This window comes from Perognathus longimembris, chromosome 4 (assembly GCF_023159225.1).
Source record: "Perognathus longimembris pacificus isolate PPM17 chromosome 4, ASM2315922v1, whole genome shotgun sequence".
Lineage (NCBI taxonomy): Eukaryota > Metazoa > Chordata > Mammalia > Rodentia > Heteromyidae > Perognathus > Perognathus longimembris.
Genome location: NC_063164.1, coordinates 12372516 through 12399137, shown reverse-complemented (window position 1 = coordinate 12399137; position 26622 = coordinate 12372516). Strand labels below are relative to the sequence as shown.

Below are 26622 nucleotides of genomic sequence, written 5' to 3'. Positions count from 1 at the left end.
TTCAAGCACCAGAAAGCTTTCCTGGTCAGGTGTGGTCCGAGTTTCTCCCCCAAAGAGATGCTTAACCATCCCTGCCCCCATTTCTGTCGATTTTCCAAGTCTCCTAGTTCTTATCTGAACTTGGGAATTAGACTCTCTCTCCCTCTCTCTTTCTCTCTCACTCTCTCTTTCTCTCTCTTGTCCCCTTCTCACCCTCTCTCTTTCTCTCTCACTCTCTCTTTCTCTCTATTGTCCCCTTCCCATCCCCTTTCTCTCTCTCTCTCTGTTTTTACAAATTGCTATACAATCTGGGTCAAGATCCACTTTTCTAAGATGTAAATCACCTGGTTAGTTTCTCCTTTGTTTCTGATCCTCCCAGTGGTGAATCTAACAGATCATCACCCAAGACTTTCCCATCCGTGAGAAATCAGGCTTTGGGGAGAATTGTAAGGTCTCCTGCTCCTGTCTTTGCACCAGACAAGCCTCAGAGTGATCTGTAGGTCTTCAGTCCTGCATGACCTCAATGTCCTCCATTCAGAAGCTCATGTTAGAATAGCCTGAGAGTTATTCTTCAGTTTTTTATATTTGTTTGTTTATTCAGCAGGTAGGTTTTGAGAACTCATTATGGAAGAGACATATTGCTGAGCTCTTAGGATGCAATACTCAAGTCACTGAAGGTGGAAGTTCTAAGAGTCTACAAAAATGCCAACAGCTTAAACACCACCATTTGTGAGAATTTCTGTCTCTGCCTAGTCTTTCAGGCATCATCTAACTTTCAGGTCCGTGAGAGTATTTGTCTAAGGCCAAGGCTGATCTTAAAGACTGTCACTTGTCACTTGTGCTTCTCCATCGTTGACATCAGCCCTCTCTAGGCACACATGATAAAGCAACAAAGAATCATTCACTCAGACAGAATAATTGAAGCCCAAGTCTTTATACCCAGAATAGATTTCTTTCTGTGGAGACCTTGGTTCTGGTCCCATGAGCTAATTATAGCTCTTAGGGATGCAATGTAAGGACAGATTCTGCATATCATGTTTATACAAAGGCCATTAACTAATTTATCACCTCCTCCATTTTAAGACTTTCCTAAATTCACAACTGTGAGCCAGTGATCTTGTCCATTGTCCCTGTTCTATAAGCCAACACTGGCCAAGATCCCTACTAATCTTCCTCAAATAGCTAAGTGTGTGTGTGAAAACACATATCCAGATTGGGCTTATTAAGGCCGTAGGGTATATGTTTGTTTCTATTACAGATGTGAAATATAATATGTATTCCAAGAAAAATTGCTGCATAGAAGTAGGCTCATCAGAGAACAAAATTTTATGACCTTGGATTCTGATTTTCAGCTTTTATTTTTGGTTTTCCAATGCATGTGAATGCATGTCAGGAGGAGGAGACTCTGGCAATAAGCAGGAACAAGCTCAGTTGATACCCAGGGTTTGCAATCCTCAGGGTGGCCTGTTCCACGGGATGAGAGTAGGGCCTCAACTGGGGCAGCAAGGGGTGGGAAAAAAGGATACAATTCAGGTCCTTGTTTTCTTGGAGATAGACTTGAAAAGGCCTGAAGGGGAAAGATCTACAGAGACTTCGGCCATGAGAAATACCAACAGGGCAACAACTTAGATGTGGGCATTAAGAAGGGCAGCACCAAGAGAGATGACCCACACGCAGCAAGTTCTGACACCAGCAGGCAGGCAGGAAGGTCGTCCTGGGAGACCAGCTTCTGTTGTGAATCACAATCCTGGCAGCATTTCTCTAGAGTGAATAATTGTTTTCTAAACACCAATTTCCAACATGAGTTTGGCACCAGGAAGGCTGATGTAATAGCGTAGACATTTCAAGCAGCATTTGGAGAGGTAAAATAAGACAGCTTCTGCCATGGGCTTTAGCAACTGTGAGCCCCTAGCCCATCACTGGGGCTAACAATTAAAATAATGAAAGATTGCTTTCTCCTCTTATGATTGTTAGAATGGATAATTGCCAGAAAAAGGGTGATATAATGGACTAAAAGGGCATGTGCATGAGCTAGAAAAAGTAGGGCATGATTACAATTTGGGAAGTGTTAACTACTGCATTGTAAGCCCTTGTGATTTTTTAACAGGTAAGCTCCAGCCAGTTGACCAGTAGAACTCGTCGCAATGTTACTCCAGAATGTTCTACAGCAATGCTCTGGCTTCTGAACACATGTGCTATAGCAACCTCCAAATGTGACTAATGCAACTGAAGAACTAGCTTTTTAATGTTTTTCTTTACTTTTCATTACTTTGAATTTAAATAGCCACACATGGCTAGCAGTTACTGAATGAAACGTACTTATCTTTTTAACATTAATGGTTGTCCCCATCAGCATGAGTTTGAGCATCTACATTCTGAAATCAGAATATCTAGATTCACTCAAATCCCAGCTCTACAAGTGATGGTTTCTCATAACCTCCTGGTGTCTCAGTTTTCTCATCTGTAAAAGGGACATGCTAATGACTCAGCACATGCAATCTTAGAAGGAATAATACAGGTAAGCACTATCAAGAGGTACTGTAATTGCTTCCCCTGTAATATTAATTCTCAATTTTTATTGGGACAATGAATTTGCTCCTCCGTTTTACATATCTTAAGGTATCTATCAACCCTCATCTACTGCGACTTTCATTAAGTCAGTGGGGGTTAGAGGGAGGGAGAGGAGACAGGGAGATGGAAAGGCAGATAAGGACAAATGAATACAATAGGCAGTAATGTGTCTTAGGAAAACTAAAGTGATCTGCTAAAAGAAAAGAAATGAAATATGAGAGCTTAAAATAAATTGTGCAGTGCGGAGGGCTCTTGGGGATGTAGAGGAAGCCTGGGACACTGAGGAAAAACATACTTGCAAGTGACATTGAAGGGATCTGACAGCTAGGAGGGAAAGGAGAAAGGAAGACAAAAGACCAGCGGGTCTTTCCTGGATTCCACATCCATGAAAATATAAACTTCAACTCATCAAATGCATTCAGCTAAGCAACTTCAAAAGAAGACCGTGGTGGGTGTGTAGACTCATTTGTTCCTGTCATATTTTTCATTTCCACAAGGACTGAAGTATGTCCTTTGTTAGGCTCTCCATGCCCAAGTGTTTTGTTTATACTCCGTCCACCGGTTTCCCCAAAAAAAGCAGTGTTGGGCAAGTTTTCATAATGTTTATTCATTATAAATAGTAAATATTTACTGCACTTTTTACATGAAAGACATTTTTACAACATATTGTTGTTGGTTGAAGCCGCAACACAAAGATACTAACATCTCATTCCATTACCCGGTCCAATGTCTGACCTAATTCAGCTCTATGCCTAGTCCCCCTAGCTCACTAACTTATAGTTGTCAACTCTAAAAGGAATGTACTTGGGTCCATCTCATTCATGGTTCCAAAAATAGAAAGAAATAAATAACACTGCCTTCCACTTTCTTGCTCCTCTTTAACATTTCAAAAAAAAAAAGTAAAAGAAGAAAACAGATTTATTGACATTCTAGAATGTCACCACGCAAATGTATGTAAACCTCAGTTCCTATCATTTCTTGAAAGTGGATATCATTGTATAACTTAAAAGGACACGAGAGCCACATGGACATTTCTGTTCTTGTCCTGCCTTTCATCGCAAAGAGAAGAATGTAAACGTAATCATTTAAGAAAAACAACAAACATCTTTCTCTGACACAGTTGCTAATAAAAAAAAAAAAGGAGCAAGCCAGGCATTGGTTGTCCAGCAAATAGCACATATGGCTACATTCTATCACAATGAATTATGAGCTGCAAAAATAAAGCACCTGCAAAAATATAGTTCTGATTTTGTTTCTATGACCTTGGCCATTGCCAAAGTTCCTGTGAGGTACACAGTATTGCACACTGAAAAGCAGATAATTGTGAACGTGTGTCATGTCTTCCCTAAATGCCCTTCCCCACCCCACCCCATCCCCCACCCAGGTCAGCTCCCAAATGAAATGTGAATTGAGAAAACACCATACATCTCTTCCCCACATCCAGAAAGAAAACAAGCTTGTCTTCCTGTTATCCCACATCCTATAGGTAAGATGTGTCCAGGATATTTATTGACAACTAGATTACAAATGAGGATACGATAACAAATAATTTATTTGGGAGGTCCTTTACATCTAGTCTAGCTTCCTACAAAATAAAAAATAAAAAATGATGATGGCATTTCTTTTTCTATCAATTTCCAGTGTGTAAAAGTCAAGGGTTCCTCCATTCCTGCTTCATGTTGGGAGCAGTTTTTCAGTTACACAAGCGTCAACCTTGAACATCCAACATGATATTCTGTATAGAGTATTCTACTACATTTTAGAATATTCTGCTTCCTCAGCCCAGTCCAGGTAAATCACAGCTACACATATAGAGCGCGCGCGCGCGCACACACACACACACACACACACACACACACACACACGGAATGGTCCAGCTCTTCAATCATCAACAATCAAGAGATGGGAGATTTTGATAATGTCATCAAGGTTAAAAGCCTTTGCCTAAAAATGCTGCGTTTGTTTCTTATTGCTCCAGCTCTTCCTCTCCTCCACAGCTCTTGTCCAACTTGTTCAAAAGAACCTGAAACTCAACTACTGGAGAAAGGGAACTCAATCATGTTTCTTTGTCTCCACCTTCCCTACAGGGTGAATTTTATTTTTTTTTATTTTTATTTTCTGAGAAGATTCTTCATGTCTAGGCTGTGGAGACCGGAAACGGGGCTAGTTTTAGCTCCAATGGACAGTTCACTTATGCAATATCTGGCTTGAGATAATGAAAGGCACCTGGAAGGAAACACACACAGCTCTTTAGGTCATGCTGGGACAATTCACAGTAAGGGGCAATATCAGCTACAGGCTGACAATGTCATATTTAATACCTCCATATCAAAGCATTGAGACTAATATTTTTATTCCTGAGACAAGTTTGACAGAAGTCTGTGTCCTGGGATTACACCCCGTATGATCCTTGGGCTGACCTCATTAAGAACATGTGTTTCTAATGCCAGGGGTGAATTCATTTTGGCCAGCCTTCATGTTTTACCTACTGGTGATCAGGGTTTATGTCTCAGCAATTAATAACTGCAAGATGTTATGGATATCAGTTAAGAAAATAATTATACAAGGGAACCCTGGCTGGAATAATCTGCTGGCTTTACCACAAAATTGATCCTGGGCTATAAAGCTAAATCAGGCCTCCTGTTCCCCTTTCTTAAGCAAGAGGTGGACTTCTCTCTCTTCCAGGAGTGATTACCCTTTAGAAAGTCCAAGGCTTACTTTGTCCATACTGCCCATATTGGTAGCCTGTGACTGGGTCCATACTGTAGCCTGTGGTGCTATAGGTGGGTGGACAATAGGACTGAGATGTAGGCAGACTGTCCAAGCTCTTCATATGATCTAGTCTCTGACTGCAGCTGGCGGACACCGTGGTGGTAGGTTCCAGGCCACCGGTGAGAGGGGAGAGCGCATAATCAGTCTGAGGCTGATGAGGTACCCCGCCATGGTTGGTCAGCAGTCCCATTACCTAAAATAAACAGGCAGATTAGAAGAAGTTAGAATACAGGGAGACACTGATGGGTACCACAGAACTGAAAGAATAACTCCAAAGTCCATTCTTCGGAAATCCATGAAGGAGCTATTCCAAAGACTGAGATGTCAATTCAAAGTGGTGGTGTTAGTGCATCAGGTGTAATGATAGCATCTGATTACAGGTTCAGCAAAAGGAAGAAGGGAGGGAGAAGCCAAGGGGAAGAAAAAAAAAAGAAGGAAAGGAGGAAGAGACAGGAGCAGAGATTATGTCAAGTCTTCAGTGATTAAAATCATCTTGGACTTCCAAAGAAAAGGAAAGGAGGAATGGAGAGAGGAAGGAGTTACGTTTATTCAAATAGAAAAATCTCTAATATATTTCATCTGGAAGTTTCACGTGTGATTTCCCCCACCCCCATTTTATTTCTTTTGCAGGGCTGAAGATTGAACCCATTGCCTTACCAGGTAAACACTCTTATCAATGAGCTACAATCCCAGCCATCACCGGTGATTTTATGCACTTAAAAAAAAAGATCAGGAGCAGGGTGCAATTCAATAGTGAAGCAGTTGCTTTGCATGCACAAAGCCATCCCTAGTACCACTAAATATACAAATGAGTAAAAGGTAGCTATTAAATGAATCCAAATCAAATTTGTGTGTGTTTGAGACTTCTATGTATTTTTCAGTGTTCCTTCTTAAGAAATTGCTTCGGCTTGTCTTGACCGTCCTTCAGTATTTAAAATCATTTCTCCCTCCCTGAAGCTCCCCTGTGCTTTCCTCTTCCTTCCTGCCACGTGTCGACCAGCTTTGGCTTCTGAGCCAAATGCGTGTTAATGTTCCTCCACCAACTAACTGTGTCTGTTTCTCCATCCTACTACCTTTTCGCCCCTTTCTCCTTTAAGCTGCATTTCACATGTTTGAACTCTAAAAGGAAACCCAGGCCTGAAATGCAATTATGTTCTTAAAATGGTGCATTTTATAAGTGACCCTGGAGAGTAAGATAACTTTAAAAAACAAAAGCAAAATGCAAGGATCACAGAACAGCTTCTCAGAAAGGCTGGGAAAGTGTTTCACAACTTTCAGGCTCACCCACCCGACACCTCACGACGGAATGAGTGGATCAGTAATTTTGCAAGCTACAAGAGTGAGACAAGACAGGAAGGGAATTTTTTTTTTCTCAAAAGCAATCACAGAGGAAATCTACTGCTAAGTGACAAGCTCCCAGAAGACACACATACAACTTAAGTATGAAAATACAAAAGCCTGCCATTGAAAATGTCCATCACAGAGCTGCAGAAATGGAAAGAAAGCATCCTTGAGAAGCCCCGGTGCTCCCTAGCAAGCTGCTCTCACAGACAGCTCAAGCAACAGAATCCAGGATGGAAAGGCCCCAGCAAGATGGGGGGCCTGGGGCTGGCCTCACCTCCCAGAAAGCACCCCAACTCAGATGGGAAAGCAAGGATCCTATAACTTCCTTTGGGGGTGGATTTGCATAATCTTCTAGCACTCTTCTCCAACTGAGGCTTTACACTGATCCATCTCCAGTGAACCCCAAGAGACCAAACAGAGACAGAAAGAGAGACAGAGAGAGAGAAAAACCTGTTCATCACCTTCAGTGCACGGTCCTTCATCCTCGCAGGCCACTCCTTTCGCCTGCCCTCCCACTCCTGGGAATTATTGTGTGGGCGCCCATGTGGTAAGGTGGCCAGCGGTGGCTGAAGAAACCCAGTGGTTAACATTTTGGAAGATATGCCAGAGATCTTTTTTTTTTAATCTCTGAAGATTATTTGTATGCTAAAAAAAATAATCAATAGTAGCAAGTATAGTTTTGTTACATTAGAGACTGCAGGAAATGTTACAAAATACAAATCAATAGGATGTGCAGCAATAGAAAGAAATGAAAGGTCACTGGAATATAGACTCTCATAGGACCCTGCCCAATCTTATCTGTAGAAGCTTAACAACTTGTTTCTTTATTTTGTGTGTGCATGTATGTGTGATGAGACAGACAGAGATCACTACAAGGCCTATGGTCTTACTCAGCTTTTTTACTTATGGTTGGTGCTCTACTATTTGAGTCACACCTCCACTTCCAGCATTTTGCTATTTAATTGGAGATAAGAGTCTCACAGCTGTCTGTTCTAACTACCTTGAACGATGATCCTCAGATCTAAGCCTGGGTAGTTAGGATTGTTTCTTCACTTAAAAAAAAAAAATGAACATAGATACTGTTCTACTATCTAGATGTTCCTTCTTTGCCTTTCTTGGAATGTAACAGATAATATTACTTGGAAACTTTACTTAGAAAATTTATAAACTTCAATTGATACACTGATTAACTAAATATCAGTACTTAAAATAAAGTGTGAAAATAATAATGAGATGGGAAGTGTGACTTTTTAAATGAAAGGGCAATTCTTTTACTATAACTAAGCCATGCTAACTAAAACACAAGCACTGAAGAAATTAGTCCAGAAAAGAAAAATTTCCAGTGATATTAGCTCATACATCTTAAATCTTAAATTAATGGTATCTTAAATTAATAGTATCCTTCATGAACACGATTTACTTGAATTAGTTTGGCATGTCACTTTAAGGCAGGGATGAATATTCTACCTATAGTTACAGGTAAAAAGCATGGAGCAGGATTTTATTCAAAGTATCCATGCCCTCCCATGAGTGAGATATGTACATTTTTATGATAGAGTTGATGAAATCCCCTGCCATACACTTCTTGTTTGAGTAACTTTGAAGACAGCATAACTTTTTTCCTTGGGCATCAGGGAAATAGAAATCGTAAAAGAGGAGAAGCAAGTCCTGCCTATAAGCAAAGTGTCAGCTGATGCTGTAGTTCATGTAGTCGGCTTTTGCAGTAGTTGCATTTGAAAAGTTTTGAGGACAGAATTTACGATCTTGAAATATATCTTTTGGAGAATGGAAATAACAGCGCTGTCTGCAGGACCATAGTCCAGAGAAATGGAAAGCATTCTTCAAGACTCCAAGATGCATGCCTGTAAAATTCAAATAAAGGTTTCTATTGTAGTAAAAGCCCTTAAAGCGGGTGCTGGTGGCTCACTCCTATAATCCCTAGCTACTCAAGAGGTTGAGATCTGAGGATCGCAGTTCAAAGCCAGCTGGGGCAGGAAAGTCTGTGACACTCTTATCCCCAATTAACCACAAGAAAACTGGAATTGGAGCTGTGGGCTCAAAGTGGCAGAGCACTAGCCCTGAGCAGAAAAGCTCAGGGAGAGTGCCCAGGCCCTGAGTTCAAACCATATGACTGACAAGAAAGAGAGAGAGGAGAGAGAGAGAGAGATCCCTTAGATTTGCAGAGGAACATAGTGGTGGCTAATGGGAAACGAATGCAAGATCAATTATCTTTGGTCCCTCTGACTCACTAATAGAGCCCAAAATATAGGCAAGCTCCTATAAATGCTTAGTTCTTCTGTGATACCCACATCTTATATATGAAATCACAATCTGGTCATGGCACACAACTGTAATCCAGCTGAGGCAGGAAGATGGTGAGTTTAAGTCCAGCTTGGACTAGAGAGACAGACAGACAGACAGAAAGACTCTGTTTCAAAAGGAGAAGGAATGAAAACTGTATAAAGCTAGGGCATGGAATACTACCATTTCTCTAAATTTTGTCTAAACTTTGACTTACAAAAAACACTGAGAAAACTTGAAATATATATGTATATATACATACATATGCTATTTTAATAAGCTGCCACTTAACAATTAAGAAAGATATCTGTGCTGAGAGGGAGTGAATATATCAATAGAAAATGCATTATTTCCCCTAACATAATTCAAACCTCAAATCTCTGTGGAAGGATCCCATTACACTCTTATGTATGCTTCTTTAAGAGCTGTTCTGTGTTTCATGTGGTTCGAGGGAAGTAATGGGAACTTCTTTTTGGGTGCAAGATGTTGGTAAATGAACTTCAACTTTCTGCAAAGCAATCGTGGAATGACATCCAGTGCTACTCTCTTTCTACGAATACTGTTTCTTTTCCCATAGCAATTTATTGTTCAAAGCCTTAAATAAAATCTTAATTTGTGATAAAGTGGAAATTTTTCCCTTCTGAAACCAGGAGTAAACCATTTCTCCTACAGGGCTAGCCTTTTATTTGTTTGTTTGTTTGGTTGGTTGGTTGTTGATTTGTTTAATTTGGGGTGGAAGAGAAAAGCAGGATTTCCTGGTTCTCACTAACAATTACAGTGGAAAAGAAACAAATTCAAGGTTATTCAATCCTGCTACTCAGGTGTTTATGAAATACCAGGTAAAAATCCAGGAGACAGAACAGAGAAACAGTGCATGTAAAAGTGTGCGGTTAGCTGTTCTGATATTTTTTTAATTAGGAATTTTCTTTAAATAAATGTCCCTATCCCATCTTATTGGAAAAGACGGGAGCAAGGGAAGGGGAACTCTGGCTCTTTGTTTTTATTTTTAGTTAGGTACAGCTCTTAGTTGTACAAATATCACTTCTATTGTTACTAGTGACCTCTAAAACAAACTCAGGGCCCTGGAATCTTGTGTTGCTACCTTTTTTCTTCCATTCTTCCATCCTTTGCATTATTAGAGACATTTTCTGAAGACCTCTTTAAACTCATTCTCAAGTTTCAGAATTCCAACTAGGTTGTTTATATCTTGATTGGAAGATTATATGGTTCAGGAAAAACTAACTCTTTACAATTGCTTCATGCAGTATTTCTCTTGAATTAATTTCCCTATTGTAAGATTACATAGAAAAGATAAAAACTATGGGTCCAAATTAAGATTTACATTTAAAACGATGTGTCTGGAAAATATTTGTCTTGGCACAAGTGTTATAGTTTGGTTGTCTGTCAGTTGAAAGAGCTTGGAGCTTATCAGAAATCTAAAATGACTTAGCAAATTAGGGTGAACATCCAAGCGCTTCTTTTTGCCTTAGGAGAAATCCTGGTTCATGACTTTATTTTTCTTTCTTGGTCTTAAGTAATCACAGGCTCTTCTAATTTGGTATTTAATAACACATTTACTTTCTTTAAAAAAAATCATTGTGAATTATAGCTTCATATGATATAAAGGCCTTTTAAAGCCTTCTTCCTGGCTCTCCAAAATTTTCTATTATGTATCTTTTAGTTACATATAATTTATTTCAGAACCATATCAAAAAATTCAAATCTGTATTACGTGTTATTGGACACCACTGGGTTGACTCAACAGTGAAAGCTCAGTGGCTGGATCTGAGAGGCTGAAAAGCCATGAGTTAGCAAGCAGAAGTACTAACTGAAAACCCCCTCCTGAGTTAAATGCCTTAGGAATTATTCTGCAGTTGATTAGCATCTAAATAATTAGATTTTTTGGTTGTGTCTGTTTGAAAGCTATAGGAGGGAAGTTGCCTGAAGGCAAAAGTTTCTCCTGCGGTCAGTGTGCTGATCTTCTCACCCATTCTGAGGAGGAGGGGGCAAGGGTAAGGCTGACCTCTACCTAAACCACAGAGGACAACAGTGCTTGTAAAAGTCCCAGCTGAACGGTCCTTCTTTTTCCATTCTAATCCATACCTCCAATTTTGCAAGTAGTTCTATTTAATTAATGCACGATGAAAGAGTATAAGTGCTAGACAGGTGGTGTTCATAGGCTTGTATTTTATCAGTTCAGGAGCACCTGTTTCTTAATAGAATTAGTTATTATATTGTCAGCAATATTCTCTTGTTTTCATTTTGTCTTGCAGAGCTGAAAATCAACCTCAGGGTCTTAAGCATGCTAGGCAAGCATTATACCAACTGAGCTATATCCCCAGTCAAAGAGTATTCTTTAAGGATTGATGAGTTAAGAATCATTATTATCTGGGCAAATAATAAGCACAGACATGGCTTGCAAAATAAGCGTGCATACTACATCACATGTGTACATTCATGTGTAGATAGTTACTTCTAGCCAATGATGAAGAATCACATTGTGGCCACCAATTATCAATAAAACCCAGCCCATTAAGAACAAAAGCTCATTCCACCTAAATGAAAAAGCATGCCAGTATACAGTAAGTAGTTAACTATGTTAGACCCACCATGGGTGTAATGAAATGCTCATATGTTTTAATTCATTTACGCATGCCTGCATTTCATATGCTTTGTGACTATGTCTACAATTAATATGATTTATGAGGAAAGAACATGTGGAGCACTGGAGGTTGTATGAATGAAAAATCTAACAAAATGGCTCAAGGAAACACTGTTGGCCATAGCATATTAAGGTGGACTGTGAGAGCCCTGAGTAAACTTAGGGAGTTAATGATATCCTCTTATCTGACCCTGACACATTTGCAGCATGTAATTTGCAGAAGCTCTGTCCAGGGACTCTTGACAAATGTTCCTAGGGATGTCAGGGCAATGTTCCCTCCTAATGTAAAACAGATGTGGGTCAGATACCCTCATTCATCACTTAACGCAGAGCCTCTTTCTAGAAGGAATGACATTAGCTGCTGTTAACTCTTCTCATTTCGAGACATTTCTCATAGTCATAGGAAGCTTCAAACCCCTGAGAACATGGCTGTGGAAGATCAAATATATAGAGCTTCACAATAGGTTTGTAAATATTCAATGAGCATTTGTAACTTGGGATTTTAAATATAGAAAGGGAAAAGTCACTATGCTTGGGCATCCCATAATGTTCTGTCTTTCTTTTTCTTCTTTTTTTTTTTTTTGTGCCAGTTCTAGGGCTTGAATTCAGGGCCTAGGTGCTATTTCTAGAATTTTTCCTCTCAAGGCTGACACTCTACCACTTTGAGCCACAGCTCCACTTCCAGCTTTCTGGTGGTTAATTGGAGATAAGAGTCTCCTTGACTTTATTACCCAGTCTGGCTTCCAACCACAATCCTCAGATCTCAGCCTCCTGAGTAGCTAGGATTATAGACATGAGCCACAAATGCCTGGCTCCCACAACACTTGGAGATGCTATTTTTAAATTCTGCTCTGATTGCGCATAAGCAAAACCTGCATGAAGGTAATACAAGACTGACCTACCTAATATCCATTCACAAATTCAAACCTTGCTGAATTCGGTGGATCACCATCTAGCACTTATGAGTAACTGACAACATCTAGAAATTTCCTATTAGCAAGAAAGGATTCAACTCTGCCCTCCCCCACAGAAGGTGTTGAGCTACAGTCCTTCACATCCCCTCCCAGCTAAAATGTTTCCCTCCACTCAACACTTTGTCAACATGGAAGGCGAATATTCAAGAAGGAAACCGAATTGACCAATTCATGTGTGATATAAGCAAATATTTCCTGGTTGCCTAAAGTCAACATAATAATATTCCATCTACCAAATGCCAGAATGCCATTAAAAACAAGCAACAAAAAAGATGCCTTCCTACCCTCCCTTTCATGTGAAAGTAAATGAATCCTTCCAATACAGAAAAGAAGCCACCTAAAAGACCAAGTGACACCAGTTGGAGAATGCTGCTGATGTCAGGAAAAACATCTCTTAACTATGGAACGTCTTGGATAGGACAGTCTTGCATAGTCTTTTGGAAGTGCTTGCTAGACTGTGTCCCTGGATTTTTGGTAAAGTATAATAAGCATGCTTTGAGATGTATGGAACTTGCAACCATTCTCCATTGTAAAACAGCACCTGAGGACACAGCTTTCCAGGACCCAGAAGCTTCTTTAATTCTTCAAATCTCCTTTCATTCTTCGCTATAGCTAGCTCCAGGGCCCCTAAGCCAATGGTGATGCTCTGTTCTTGTTTCCACCTAAACACCAACCAGTGCCATAGCACAGGCAACTTGAAGCAGAGTGGCTATATCCAGGCCCATCATGAAATTGTATAGTTCTTTGTCCTACTGAAATTTCGTCTGTGACTGCAGGGTAAAACAAAATAAAATCTTTCTAATATAGTCATTAAAACAATATCCCTCAAACCAAGTATAGTGGTGTGTGACTATAATGCCAGCGCTTAGAAGGTTGAGGCAGGAGAATTAGGAGGTCAAGAGCAGCCTGGGCTACATAGCAAGAGTCTGTCAGATAGGGGCTGGGAATATGGCCTAGTGGCAAGAGTGCTTGCCTCATATACACGAAGCCCTGGGTTCGATTCCTCAGCACCACATATATAGAAAATGGCCAGAAGTGGCGCTGTAGCTCAAGTGGCAGAGTGCTAGCCTTGAGCAAAAAGAAGCCAGGGAACAGTGCTCAGCCCCTGAGTTCAAGCTCCAAGACTGGCAAAAAAAAAAAAAAAAAGAGTCTGTCAGATAGAAAGGAATGGGAGGGAAAAGGAGGGTCAGGAGGGAGGAAGGGGAAGAGGGCAGGAAGAAATTAGGGGAAAAAAGGAGGAAAAAAGCAAAGAAAGAGAAAAGAAGAAGGGAGAGAAAGAAAGAGGGAGGGAGGGGAAAAAGAAGAAATAAGCATGTTTTCCAGTTGTTAAGTCAGAATTTCTCAGCTTGTTCATTACCTTCCACAGCTGTTCTAGTATAGTTTCAGCTACCTGTATTCTTCACTGGTAAGAGAGAAACATCTTTCTTGCCTTAAAGGTTGAGTATCACCCTTTCAATTTAGTTAGTATCTGCCTAAATGTAACTGATATATGCAGACATTATATTTTAACGTATCAAACAAAGAATAAGCAAGTTGCTGATGGCTCATGCCTGTAATCTTCCCACTCAGTTTGAGAGGCTTGAGAATGAGAGGATTTTAGTTCAAAGTCAGCCTAGGCAGAAAAGTTCATGAGGACACTCCATTTCCCCCCCGCTCCCCACTTCTTAACCTAGAGTTGAGCACAGTAGCTCATGCCTGTAATCCTAAACTATTTGGGACGCTGAGAATGGGAGGGTTAGAGTTCCAGAAAAGTCTGCAAGACTCCCCATCAACAGAGAGAAACTTAACTCCATGCTGTGCTCCAGTCATCCCAGAAGCTACAGGAATCCTAGAAAATAGAATATTCAGAAAATGTTCCAGGCAGCATGTGGGCAAGAAGCAACACCCCCATCTTAAAAACAGCCAGTGAAAATCAGGACTGGAGGTATGGGCTCAGTAGTAGAGTCTCTGTAAGCCTCTGAGGTCAAACCCAAATACCACAAAAAATAAAAATAACCAAAAACAAAAAAAAAAAAAAAGGAAAGGAAAATTAATAGTTCAACTGTGTCCCCGCTGCACCCTGGGCACCCGGGGTGAAAGAAAGTTGACTCTTACTTTTTCTCTATACTAGGTTTACATGTTATTGTCATCACAATTCCTCAAAGATGATTTTAATGCACTAAATTTCCAGGGTTTATCTTATCCAAGCACATTAAAATGACTGCATGTGGAGTGGAGATCAATCAGAGGCCTACGTTGTTTAAACTGTCTTAGTGGCATTTGTGAAAATCTTCCAATCAATGCCTTTCCTGTGATGTCACTCAGCCTCTAAATTTGCTTTGTCATGGACAAAGCTCTTTGCTTTAAGCCCAATAACAAGTTAATTGCAGTGTAACCTCTCTGTACGTCAGTTTGATAATAAAAATTTGAGAAAAAAAAAAGAGAGAAAAAAAAAAAAAAGATACAGTGGCAAAGGACCTTAAAGAATCTGAGACATTTTGTTACTAAAAAATAAAATAAAAAGGCACAATATATAAAAAAAAAACAAGTCAATTGCAATAACAATAGTACTTACTTCACACACACACAAACACACACACACACACTTCCTAAGTATTGTGTTCCTAACTACAGTTCAGCTCTATAGGGTCTTTTCTTTAAGAGTTGAGCAAGATTGTAAATTAGAAGCTGAGCTGCCTTCAAAAGTTCACCCTAAGACATCCAATGAGAGGCTGGGGATATGGCCTAGTGGTAGAGTGCTCGCCTCGTATACATGAAGCCCTGGGTTCAATTCCTCAGCACTACATATATAGAAAAAGCCAGAAGTGGCTCTGTGGCTCAAGTGGCAGGGTGCTAGCCTTGAGCAAAAAGAAGCCAGAGACAGTGCTCAGGCCCTGAGTCCCAAGCCCCAGCACTGGCAGAAAAACAAAAACAAAAATAATAAAGGGCTGGGGATATAGCCTAGTGGCAAGAGTGCCTGCCTCGGATACACGAGGCCCTAGGTTCGATTCCCCAGCACCACATATACAGAAAACGGCCAGAAGCGGCGCTATGGCTCAAGTGGCAGAGTGCTAGCCTTGAGCGGGAAGAAGCCAGGGACAGTGCTCAGGCCCTGAGTCCAAGGCCCAGGACTGGCAAAAAAAATAAAATAAAATAATAATAATAATAATTATAAAGACATCCAATGAGTAGCTTAGAATCTATTATTTTGACCATGAGGCTGTCTTTAGATTAACGAATCACATCCACATTGCAGTCACGTGACTAAGTGGGAATTCTAACTTTCCTTCATCATGATATGTTTTGTCTTTTTTTAAAAATATATATTTTTTATTATCAAAGTGAATTACAGAGAGGTTACAGTTTCATACATTAGGCATTGGATACGTTTCTTGTACTGTTTGTTAACTCCTCCCTCATTCCCCCTCCCCCCTCCCCCCATATGTTTTATCTAAGACTTCCCCAAGCCCTAAGGACTGTCTATTGGTGTATTGAGATAGAAGATTGCATCTGACATTGACTAAAAAGAAACACTCAGCGGGACAGCAGTAAACCATGTCAGAAACAGTTCATGAGTTGGATCTCCAAGTTTTCTATCAGCCAACATTTTCTAGGAAATGTTCCTCATACCCTGATGATTTAGGTATTTAGCAAGGGACTGAATTGGAAAAGACTGAGTCAAATTAAGCTAAGCATGTTTCCTACGTTACAGGATTTGGCAAAGGGTTTAGGAGACTACTAATATCTGAGACAGTGGAAGATAAAGGTAAGTGAATTGGGACTTGAACAAAATCTTTCTTACACAACAATTTTTCCCCAAACCAGTGTCCCGAAGAGCCCACTCTGGGGAAAGAAACCCAAAGGTTTGTTTTGGCTTCTGGGTATTGGGAGATGATTATGACACAGTTTTATTTCTCTAGAAGCTCATTATCAAAGGTGACAGGAATGGGTAGATGATAGCATGATACAATGTAGAATAAGTAAATTCATTAATTATGTGGCACCCACATAGGCTAAAACAAGAAAATATGCCTAAGAAATTAAGGAAGGGTTGATTTGGGGCTGGAGTTCTTCTCATAGAGTCACACAAACAAGGAATCAGCTCCACAGGAGCATATGAGAATCTCAGACAAAGATGCAATCGTTTAACTAGAATTCTATCATATTAGCTGCCCCTGTATTTTGGGAGAAGAAAAGAAATGTTATTTTCGGAAATAACACTTTCCTCCTTCATTTGTTCAGCCCTGAGGATTGGCTGGCTACACAAGCATCTCTCAACCAAGAATGATTCTTCTCAGTACAGAAATGCAACCCTGTTATTCTACGAAATGCACAGGCCCTTCTGTTCAGTGAAATAAGTCAGGCCCAGAAAGACAACACATGTTTTCACTTACATGTGGAAACTCAAAAGTAGATCTTAAAACAAAGTATAGAACAGACCAGTGTTTTGAGAAGCTGGGAAAGGTGTGGGGGAAGAATGGAGGGAGGGAGAATGGCTCATAGATACAGATGTGCAACTGGATCGCAGGAATAACTTTTAATGATCTATAGAACAACAGAGTGACTATGGCTGACAATGATTCATTAAGTATTTCAAAACAGCTAGTAGAGAAGATTTTGAATGCCCCAAGCTCAAAGAAATGATATATGTCTAAAGTGGTATGCGTAACAATTATTCTGATTTGATCATTAAACAATACCTTGTAATGTCACATTTTATTTCATACATGTGTGTATATGTGCATGTGTGATTTTATGTGTGAACTGAAAACAAAGCTACATTAAAAAACTGTACTCTCTCTAAGGGTCTCCCTGTTTGTACCTTTCCTGTGGTCATAGGGACAATGCAATCACCCATTCTAAAAACTCCAACCTGAACATCAAGAGTCACTTTTAAATATTATACTCGGCTTTGAAAAATATACATCTCTGATGAAACCCAGACTGTGCTGCAAAGATAGATAGTACAGGGAAGGAAAAACAACAAAAACTAGTACACAACGAAGGCCTGAATCAAGTCTTCTGTGTCTGCAGTACAAAGCACACATTGAGTCCCTAATTGAATAAATATGCAAGTATTCAGATTTCTCTAGATATTGCCATTTTGCAAATGTGGTAATAAATTAAAAGCTTTACATTGCATTCCAACCACATATAAAGGATTGATTCAGACCACTGGGCTTGCATGAGCATTGAGTATGGCTTCTCTGTACATTGCTGACTACAAAGATAAACTTCTTATTTTAGTAGCCTACTTATAAACTAAGCATTCACACTCATTTTTTTTTCTCCTCAATGGCTAGAGGAATTCAAATGGACCTAAACACGATGCAGTTGCCGGATTCAATGTGTCAAATGCATAGAAGAACAGAGCTGAGAGAATTTCTGTTTATATCACCTGGGCAGACACACAAAATATTAACTCAATGGGAAGGTTTTTCTTATGGCTCACTCTTGGGGCATAATGTAAGACTCAGTCACTGGCTACTCTTCTTTCTCCCTTTCTGTGCAAAGGATACTGGGGCCAAATGGATATTACTCTGGCATTGTCCAAATCTAACTAATGAAGCCATAGTGAGGACTGACAATAACCAAGGCTCTCCTCTATTTTTTAAGGATAGGAGCTGCAGGCTGCAGCGTAAAACCAAAGACACCAGGTCAATTACAGGCTGAATGGAGTCAACAAATGGTTCAGCAGCAATGCTTTCAACACAGAACAAACATCTCAGAAACACAGTATGGCAGACCAGAAAGATGGCAGTTGCCCAGGGTTCTTCTGGTGTAGATGAACTGGGCTCCTTGGTGATCATACACATCCCTGAACTGTCATCAACATGAGACTTCTCAAGCCCTCAAAGCAAGCTTAAGAGATGCTTCAGAAAAGAAACAGAAAGAGGCTCTAGCTTTTGAGAAACTGACATTTTTGTGCAGAATGTCTATCTCAGTTCCTTCATTGGGAAATCGGAGTTGGTGGCAGGCAACCTGCTTGTTTCTTTCTTTGCAAATGATACTGGTAGGCTGAGAGCACAGGATTTGCAACCTATGTGTCAAGTGGACAAAATGAATAACTGATCGGCAAGACCAGCATCAAATAACTCCTATATGTATGCCCCCACAATGTCCAGAAATATTGTTTTCTTGAAACAGAAGCTGGCTAGACTGCTGGATAAATCTTTTGGCTTTTACCTGTAGCTGTTGCATAAAATGAAGGTGACGAATTTCCATGCTTGATGAAAAAAGACTGCCTGAAACAGATGAACTAGAAAAACACCCACTGCAACCACTTTTAATAGTCTATTTTTAATGACTATCTCCTATCCACATAATAAGGTGATTCATAGTCAGCCCTTTCCATACATCTCCAGTGGACAACATTCACCATCATCTTGCCTTATGGCTAAAGAATTTGAGGTCATAGTTAACGTTGTGGTATAAAAAAAATTAGATGACAAGCAAAATCAAAAGCAGTCTTGAGTTTTGTGTATACATATTAACACTTAAATGCTTCTCCCTAATAAGTTTCAGGATTAACAAATGTTTGTCAAAAGAAACTGTGCTGTGCAATTGAAATCTAATTTGCAATGGAACCAGGATAGTCTAATACATATATGCATGAAATGGAGAAGCAGCCTAACAGGCGTAGCTGACACCAAATATGCAATTTACATACATTACACACTAATAATCTCAATTTTAATATTATTCTTTAATAGCAACTGGATGGGTGGTTGAGTTTTAAAGAAAGATTTTCTTTTGTAAAACGCAAATACGGACAGGAGTGGAGCTGGGTGTCTCATAGCATTGACTGCAAGCTCTCCTTAGTATAAATCTGCCTGCGCTCTCAGGCTATGTCTCAGAGCTGGTATCTTAACACTAGCCCAAAGTCAGGATGACTCAACCAGACATAGACAAATGGCCAATAAACTTGATGAGATCTGCAGACCTTTTCTTTGTTCCTAAGGTGCTGCTGAGTGGCAAGCAAACATTCAAGCATTTTCAAGCCTAGTACACAAATCTTTATGAGGAATTTTTTTCGTCTTTCCTTAGTAGATGATCCATGAAACAAGACAGGTGTACTGGTTATTCAATTACATCTTGCCTGAGACCTGGACAAAAGTTGAAACGAGGCCTCTGCGCATAGTTCTTGCCAAGGGGATTTATTAATAACAGTTAAACGTTCTCAAAAACAAAACTTTTTTTGGTAATTTAAGCCTATTTTCTTATTTTGACATTGGTTTCACTCATAAACCAGAAACGAAATTCTGCCCATCTGCTCAAAACATAAAATGTGTTCATAATAATCTAGATTTATACCAAATGTATTTTTAAGTATTGCTGAATTGAGAGACACTCAAAATTTACGGCCTCTGAGGTTGCAAACAAGACTTCCTCCTTTTAAGAAGGAAAAGGCTTAAAATGGATGTAGGAAGGGCTCAGAAAGCTTCTTGGATATCAAATGGCTCTGTAGGAAAAAAAATGTCAATGATATAAGAGTAAATGAATCAAAACCATATGGATCAAATTTTCCCTAAAATACACAGTTTGAAAAATTAAGGAGGAAAAGTGCTTGGCAAAAATGTGTTTTAGGTTTTACCAAACCCAAAACATTTGAAGAATCATTTGCAATGGTTGATGAACCCTAAATGCAGCCAAGTTGGACCATTTTTATAAACTACAGAACAATAGGAAAGTTCTCCAGAAACTCTACAACTAACTCCACCGATACTACATTTCACTCAAGAAATCATTAGAGGCTGTCACCAAGGAACTATGGATGGAACTGGTACAAGTAGGGTGAGTGGAGGTGGAGCATAAAATGATAAAAGTTTGTTTGTTAATTGGCCTTGTTTGGGGGGGCTTGGTTATGTGTGTTTTGGGGGTTGGGGAAAGCAGTGAGGGTAGTATTTCTTGCAAAGGAAAGTTAATTAGAAGAACATGGGCCAAATGTTAATGAGTCTCGCATCTTGTGCATATGGTAGTATTTCCTTGCACTCCATCTCCCAAATCAGCATTCCTTGTTCCTCCTGCACATGCAAGGAACTGCTGGAGATGTCCAGTGATGGAGGGGGAAATCAGTGGTCTCTATTTCTCCAAGTATTTCCCTCCACCAACAGAACACATTTCAAAAGAAGGCTGCTACTGCCAGGGAAAACTCTCACATGACTGAGTTGGTTTTTCCAGGATGTTTTGCTCTTCCACATGAATTCCGTCTCCTAGAAAGGTTATGCCAATCAGCATATGAAGAGAAGGTAGAAAATATTGAGTTTTGTCTATTTCCACCTTATCCATCACTAAGAATCCCCTCTCACGATCTCTGACAGATTCTGCCTTTGACAGAATATACAGCCAAGCCCTCCATTTGGGAAGTCACTTGACTATGCCCATGAGAAAGTCAGGTTAAATAGCAGTGCCAGAAACTGCAGGAAACTTTTGTACAATATTACACTTCCTCTGACAGAGAACAGCAACTGAAATGTGTGATTTGTGCTCAGGGACGGTAACTGGAAGTCACAATTGGAAGAGAGAAAGATTTGTCTCTTAAACCTGCTCAGAGTTCACTGTCATTGAGATGATCCTGTTGCCTTCATCTTTGTTTTCCCCTAAGTAGAATGGGGATCTTCCCCCTGATAGGGTTGCTGAACCCTGGGAACCAGGAGCAATTGCCAGCAGTTAATAATGCCCCATCCCTTCCAACAACGGGAGGGAGAATATGACCAAAGTTCCTAAAAGACTGTGTTTAGAGCTCTGAGATTAGTACTGTACCAAATACATGTTCATCCCCTGCTATGCTATCTGAACATCTGAACAGTCATGACGGCCCTCAGTCAGTGGTTTGGTTTCAAGCAAAGACCTTCCCAAAGTAAAAATAAAACCAAAAAAACACAGTGGCTATCTAAGAAGCCATGCACAGCAAACAATTCGGATTCTAAGCTTTAAGAGAATTTTTGTTTGATGGAGCACATAGGTGAAAGATGCCACACAAAATCCAACACACCAAAAGCACCCAGGCATAGGAAAAATTACTTGCTTGTCTTTAAGGTATCTATTAAATGCTTAACAACAACACACACGCAAAAAAAAAAAAACTAGGAACCTCATTTTACAATGGTTCACACATGTTTTAGCTCATGATCTCCAAGTTTGAGTAGTCAACAGGACATCAATTTCGATACTAGTAAAAATGTCAAATAAAATGCTCAAGTATTTTTAACTTGTAGAAAAGCCTCAGTAGAGGGGTCATTCATTGAAGGTAATTGGAGGGATCAACAATGAAATGACCACAATGACTCAAAAACCTATATGTTCACTTTCGTTTAAATTAATAGGTAGGAAAAAACCCATGAGAAGATAGAAAGACAGAGAAAAAAAAGATGCAAAATTATGCACACTATCATCTCAAAAGGGGTAGACAAATGAAGAGGAGAATGTGGTGGAGAATCCAATGTATAGCCTACAGAATTAAGAAGAATGAGGGAAGAGGAGTAGGGGAGGAATGAGGGAGAATGTGGAAAGGGATGACATTGATCGAGATGCTTTTTATTCTTATACTGTTTTGTTAAATGGCAACTCCTTTTATATAATAAAGAAAATAATAATAAAGAAAAATAGTTTTTAAGACTAAGACTCAAAATGAGCTCAAAGGGATTGCACAGAAATATGAATTTTGGTTTCCCTGTGAGAACATTTCCAACTTTAAAGACATTATAAAGTCTCACCTGTTTACACAATAAGTTTGCTATGCTTTTAACCCTGGGAAAAGTTAAAAGACTAATAAGAATTAGGCTAACAGAAAGAATATCAGCTAATTCGGGCTCACAGTATAACAAGCTAATCTCTAGTGATATACTTTTTTTACTCCCTGTTTTCCATGAAAAACCTATTTCCTCTTCGCCTAGCCATGTGCTTAGATTCATGGTGTGTGTTGGAGGCATAGGCATGAATTCTAAGTGCCAGTTATGGTTGGCACCCTCTGAATTGTGAGCTCAGAGGACCAGACAGAGGCCAGGAGGTAGAAGAACAGGTGGGCAGGGAGAGGAGAAATGTCAGTCCCAACCTCAGCTCCTTGGTGAGCGTATGATCGATATGGTAATAAGCACTCCTCTCTGGCAAGTAGTAACTAAGGGTCAGCATTCTCCGTTTAGTCTCTCCTTAGATATAACCTACAGTGCTAGACCTGGGCTCTTGGCTTCAAAGATTTATTTACACTATTTTGTTGTATAGCCAACCAACCAGTGCAGGCACCTCTTGTCTAAATAGAGGCATTCCTGGGACATAATTCCAAAAGCTACAGACATGTAAGTTCTATTCCAAGTTCCAACTCCATTATTTTGTAAATATGTCTGGCAAATATGGATTCACTCCATGTCTCCTCCTCCAACTTAGCCTGAGGAAATAAGGAGAAAGTGCATATTATTTTTCACTTCTTTTGCAACTTGTTGGGAATGTGGTAAGAAGAGAACAGGGAGTCTTTGTAGGGAGTTTTAAGGTGCAATTATGTAGTAGAAACACAAAATATCCTGAGTATTTGCAAGGTTTACTACCTTTACACAAGGAATTAACGTATATAATACACAGTAAAAAAAAAAAAATCAGGAAAAACTGCCTGTGGAATTTTCCATTCCTTGATACTGGAATGATTCCCACCCTTTCATCAACTCTGAAATTGTTGCCAATCTTCTCAAAATTAAGGATTAATAGCTGGAAGATCAAGTTCTAGCATTTCCACTTATGTAACACTTAAGCAGCAGAATACACATGTCATTACATACAAGAGGCTAGCAATTTTACTTATCGAACACAGGCTTGTGGTTGTTGCCTTCTGATGGAATAAAATAAGCTTCTAAGAAACACCAATGGAATGCTACATCGTACAGTCCAGTCGCAGCTAGGGTAGAATAGAAGTACACTTCTATTAAAACTGCCAACTGTATATTGCAGCTTATATAATGGGTGGGTAAATAAAGTACAAGTGAATATTTTTTTTTAAAAAAAACTGTCAACTATGGGAATGTTTAGAGGCCTGTTTAATTTATCACATCCAAGTGTAATTTTTTGTCTTTACTTGTAGATTTATAGGCACATTCCAATTATTACAGTGAGAGAAACCATGCAACTTGTGTTTCTTTGGGTCTGGGGGGAGGGAGATTGGGAAGGGAAAAAATCTAGGAGAAAACAAGGAAAGAGGTGACTGCTCAAAAAGAAATGTACTCAGTACCTGACATGTAACTGCAAACCCTCTGTACATCACTTTTACAGTAAAAAAAAAAATTTTAATAACCTACTGTCAACTGAATCATGTCCATAAAAAGCTTTTCTGAAGCTGAGTGCCAGTGGTTCACACCTGTAATCCTAGCGTCTCAGGAGGCTAAGATCTGAAGTTGAAAGTTTGAGGCCAGCCTGGGCAGGAAAGTCGGTGAGACATTTACCTCCAATTAACCAGGGGGAAAAAAGCCATCCTTGAACAGAAAAAGCTAAGGGACCAAGCTCAGACTCAGAGTTCAAGCCCAGTTCTGGGCACGCGCGCACACACACACACACACACACACACACACACACACACACACACACACTGAACCCAATCTACTCATGCTAAAAATTGCAGAAAAACAAAACTCTCCCAATAGTACTCTAAACATTGGAAGAAGCTTTTTTCTCTCAAACTTCTACTAAAACACTCAAAGTTTACCCAAAAAAACCGAACAGTTCAAGGTTTCAAAGATCAATTGTTATGCATATAGAAACATGATGTTCCAATATTAAAATAAGAAGTCTTTTCAAGGTTGTTTCCTATCTTAGGATCTGACTTTGTGTCCTCTAGGCGGAAGAAGCTTTTATAGGATGAATCTGAGGATTTGAAAGATGATTCCATGAATGGAAGTCCATCATGGTCATGCTAAATCACATATACAAATGCCAGCACTTAGAACTGAAAGGTATTAAAGTCCTGTAGGAAGAGCTTCCATTGTTTCCATGCTGTTATAGTGCAGCTGAGCCTTCAAGCCATCTCCACATTCTTCTAATCCCTAGATGTGCTATAGGAATCTATGAAACTTAATTACATTTACTGTTACCAAAAAAAAAAGGGAGGGGGGATTTATGAACTTTTGCCTTGGGGAAGAAATGTTTATTCCACTGCCTTTGCTATCCATTCTTTTCAACTCCCAGGGCTTTGAACTTTTCAGCTGCTCAGAGTTATCACCGTTGCACAGAGCCCAAAAGCTCCACTGCAAAGGCAGACACCACAAGTTGAAGAAAACCAAGAAAGCAAAGATATATGAGTCGTTATTTTGGCCACCCTTTGTGCCATTAAAATCTCATTTTCTGCCTATTAGAATGCCCTCTTGGTGCTTAGGCAGCGGTGATAGTCAGTGATTAGTGTGTAATTGACTATAATTGTCTTTTCACTTTTCATTTGTGTCATTCTGAGCTTCTCTCTGTTTTTCTAACCACCAGGAAGGAAAGGAAGAGAAGGAAAAAAAAAAAAAAGGAGGTCGAAAAAGATAAAGCTGTTAAAACTCTCCCTTTCAGCCCTGAAGAGATTCTCGATTGCAATTATAGATTGCCACCCCTTTGTGACATTTCTCCAAATTTAGTTGGAGGCAATTCTCACCACCTGGGCCAACTGCTCTCTAATAAAATCAAGCAATCTGTATTTAAACAACTGCTAATAATGTCAACCCCAGACAGATGCCACATGTAGGAAACTTAACCATCTCTCTGACATGCAATTATCAAGGCAATTTATTAATATAATCACCCAAGAAAAGCTCATAGTCCAATTCAAATTAGAAAAACAATTACAACATTCAAATATTTATAGATCCCCAAAGAGCTGTAATTCTCCTAATTTGTGCATTTATCACTCATTTATTCCAGACTTCTGTAGTCATTAGTCATCAGATGGGTCTCTCTCTCTCTCTCTCTCTCTCTCTCTCTCTCTCTCTCTCTCTCTCTCTCTCTCTCTCTCCCTCTCCCCCCCCCGTGTGTGTGTGTGTGTGTGTGTGTGTGTGTGTGTGTGTGTGTGTGTGTGTGTGTGTGTCCAGGACTTGTTTGTTTCTTCTCTGATTTATCAAAGCTTCAGGGTTTTCACGTAAGATACTTTTGCTGAAAACCCTCTCAAGCTGACCAAATACCATATTGAAACAAAAATAATAATAAAATCCCCAAACAACCCACTACGTTTGTGAAGTTCTTCACCAAAGCCCAAAGCCAGGGATAAAGAAGACACACGACAAATGCCTCAACAGCTAAGTATAAACATGAAGTCACCCTGATTACATTAGAAGTCACTTGAATTTTAAGTCGAAGCTATGACTTTTGATGCCTCCAGTAGGAAAGGGTAGAGAGAAAGGAAACTAGAAAACTGAAATCATGTGGCTTGTATAAAGAATACATTATGGTTTAAATTTGGCAATTCATTACACTCCTGCCTCGGGGAATTGATGATTTGGTTCTGGTATAGAGCATTTGTCTGTCTAGAAACACGGGACTGACCTGAGGTGAAAGGCCATTGCCAATGGCAGGGTTCATGGGGTTGGAGGGCCCCGATGGAGGCACAAAGCTGTCTGTATAGCTGGAAAATCCATGCCTGGTGCTCGGAAGGCAGTAGGCAGAGCTGCTGTCCGGGTTCGAAGGAAGACTGCTTTGGTGTGCCGTGCTGGGAGGAAGCGGTTGAGGTCTATGGACAGTGTTGCTGGGATCCGATACAGCTGAAACGAAGAAGATGGTCAACCATGAAGCACCTTTGCAGGCCCACCAATGGGATCGAGGCAAGCATTCACAAGCAGTTGAGCCAGCAGCAGGAGAAGCTACTGGTCAGATCAAATGTTCATTCCACATGCTATTCTTCTAACTTCATTCAACAAATAGTCACTTCTACGCCTCTGTAGGCTTGCAAAGCTCTCAAACGTAGCATTCACACCGAATACTTATAGACATTCTCACCCAGGATGTGAGTGCAGAAGTCACATCCACCATCCACAATGCTAAGAAGTTTCTTTGTTAGTGAAAGCTATTGACCAATGTGAGAGTCTCATGACT

The 26622-nt window shown here is 39.9% G+C and overlaps 1 protein-coding gene across 2 annotated transcripts in view; it reads right to left on the bottom strand.

Annotated features, from left to right (window-relative positions):
• Positions 1 to 4647: 4647 nt before the first annotated feature.
• Positions 4648 to 26622, bottom strand: part of Pax3 (paired box 3) — a 94785-nt gene continuing 72810 nt past the window's right edge. Inside the window, exons 7-9 of one of the 2 annotated variants that reach the window (XM_048344158.1) lie at positions 26077 to 26291; positions 5269 to 5515; positions 4648 to 4776 (exon numbers count right to left, since the gene is read on the bottom strand). In XM_048344158.1, the coding sequence (XP_048200115.1) occupies positions 4742 to 4776; positions 5269 to 5515; positions 26077 to 26291 (497 nt within the window). In that variant the 3' untranslated portion in view covers positions 4648 to 4741. The remainder of the gene's footprint in view (positions 4777 to 5268; positions 5516 to 26076; positions 26292 to 26622) is intronic. The other variant, XM_048344159.1, reaches the window with a different exon arrangement.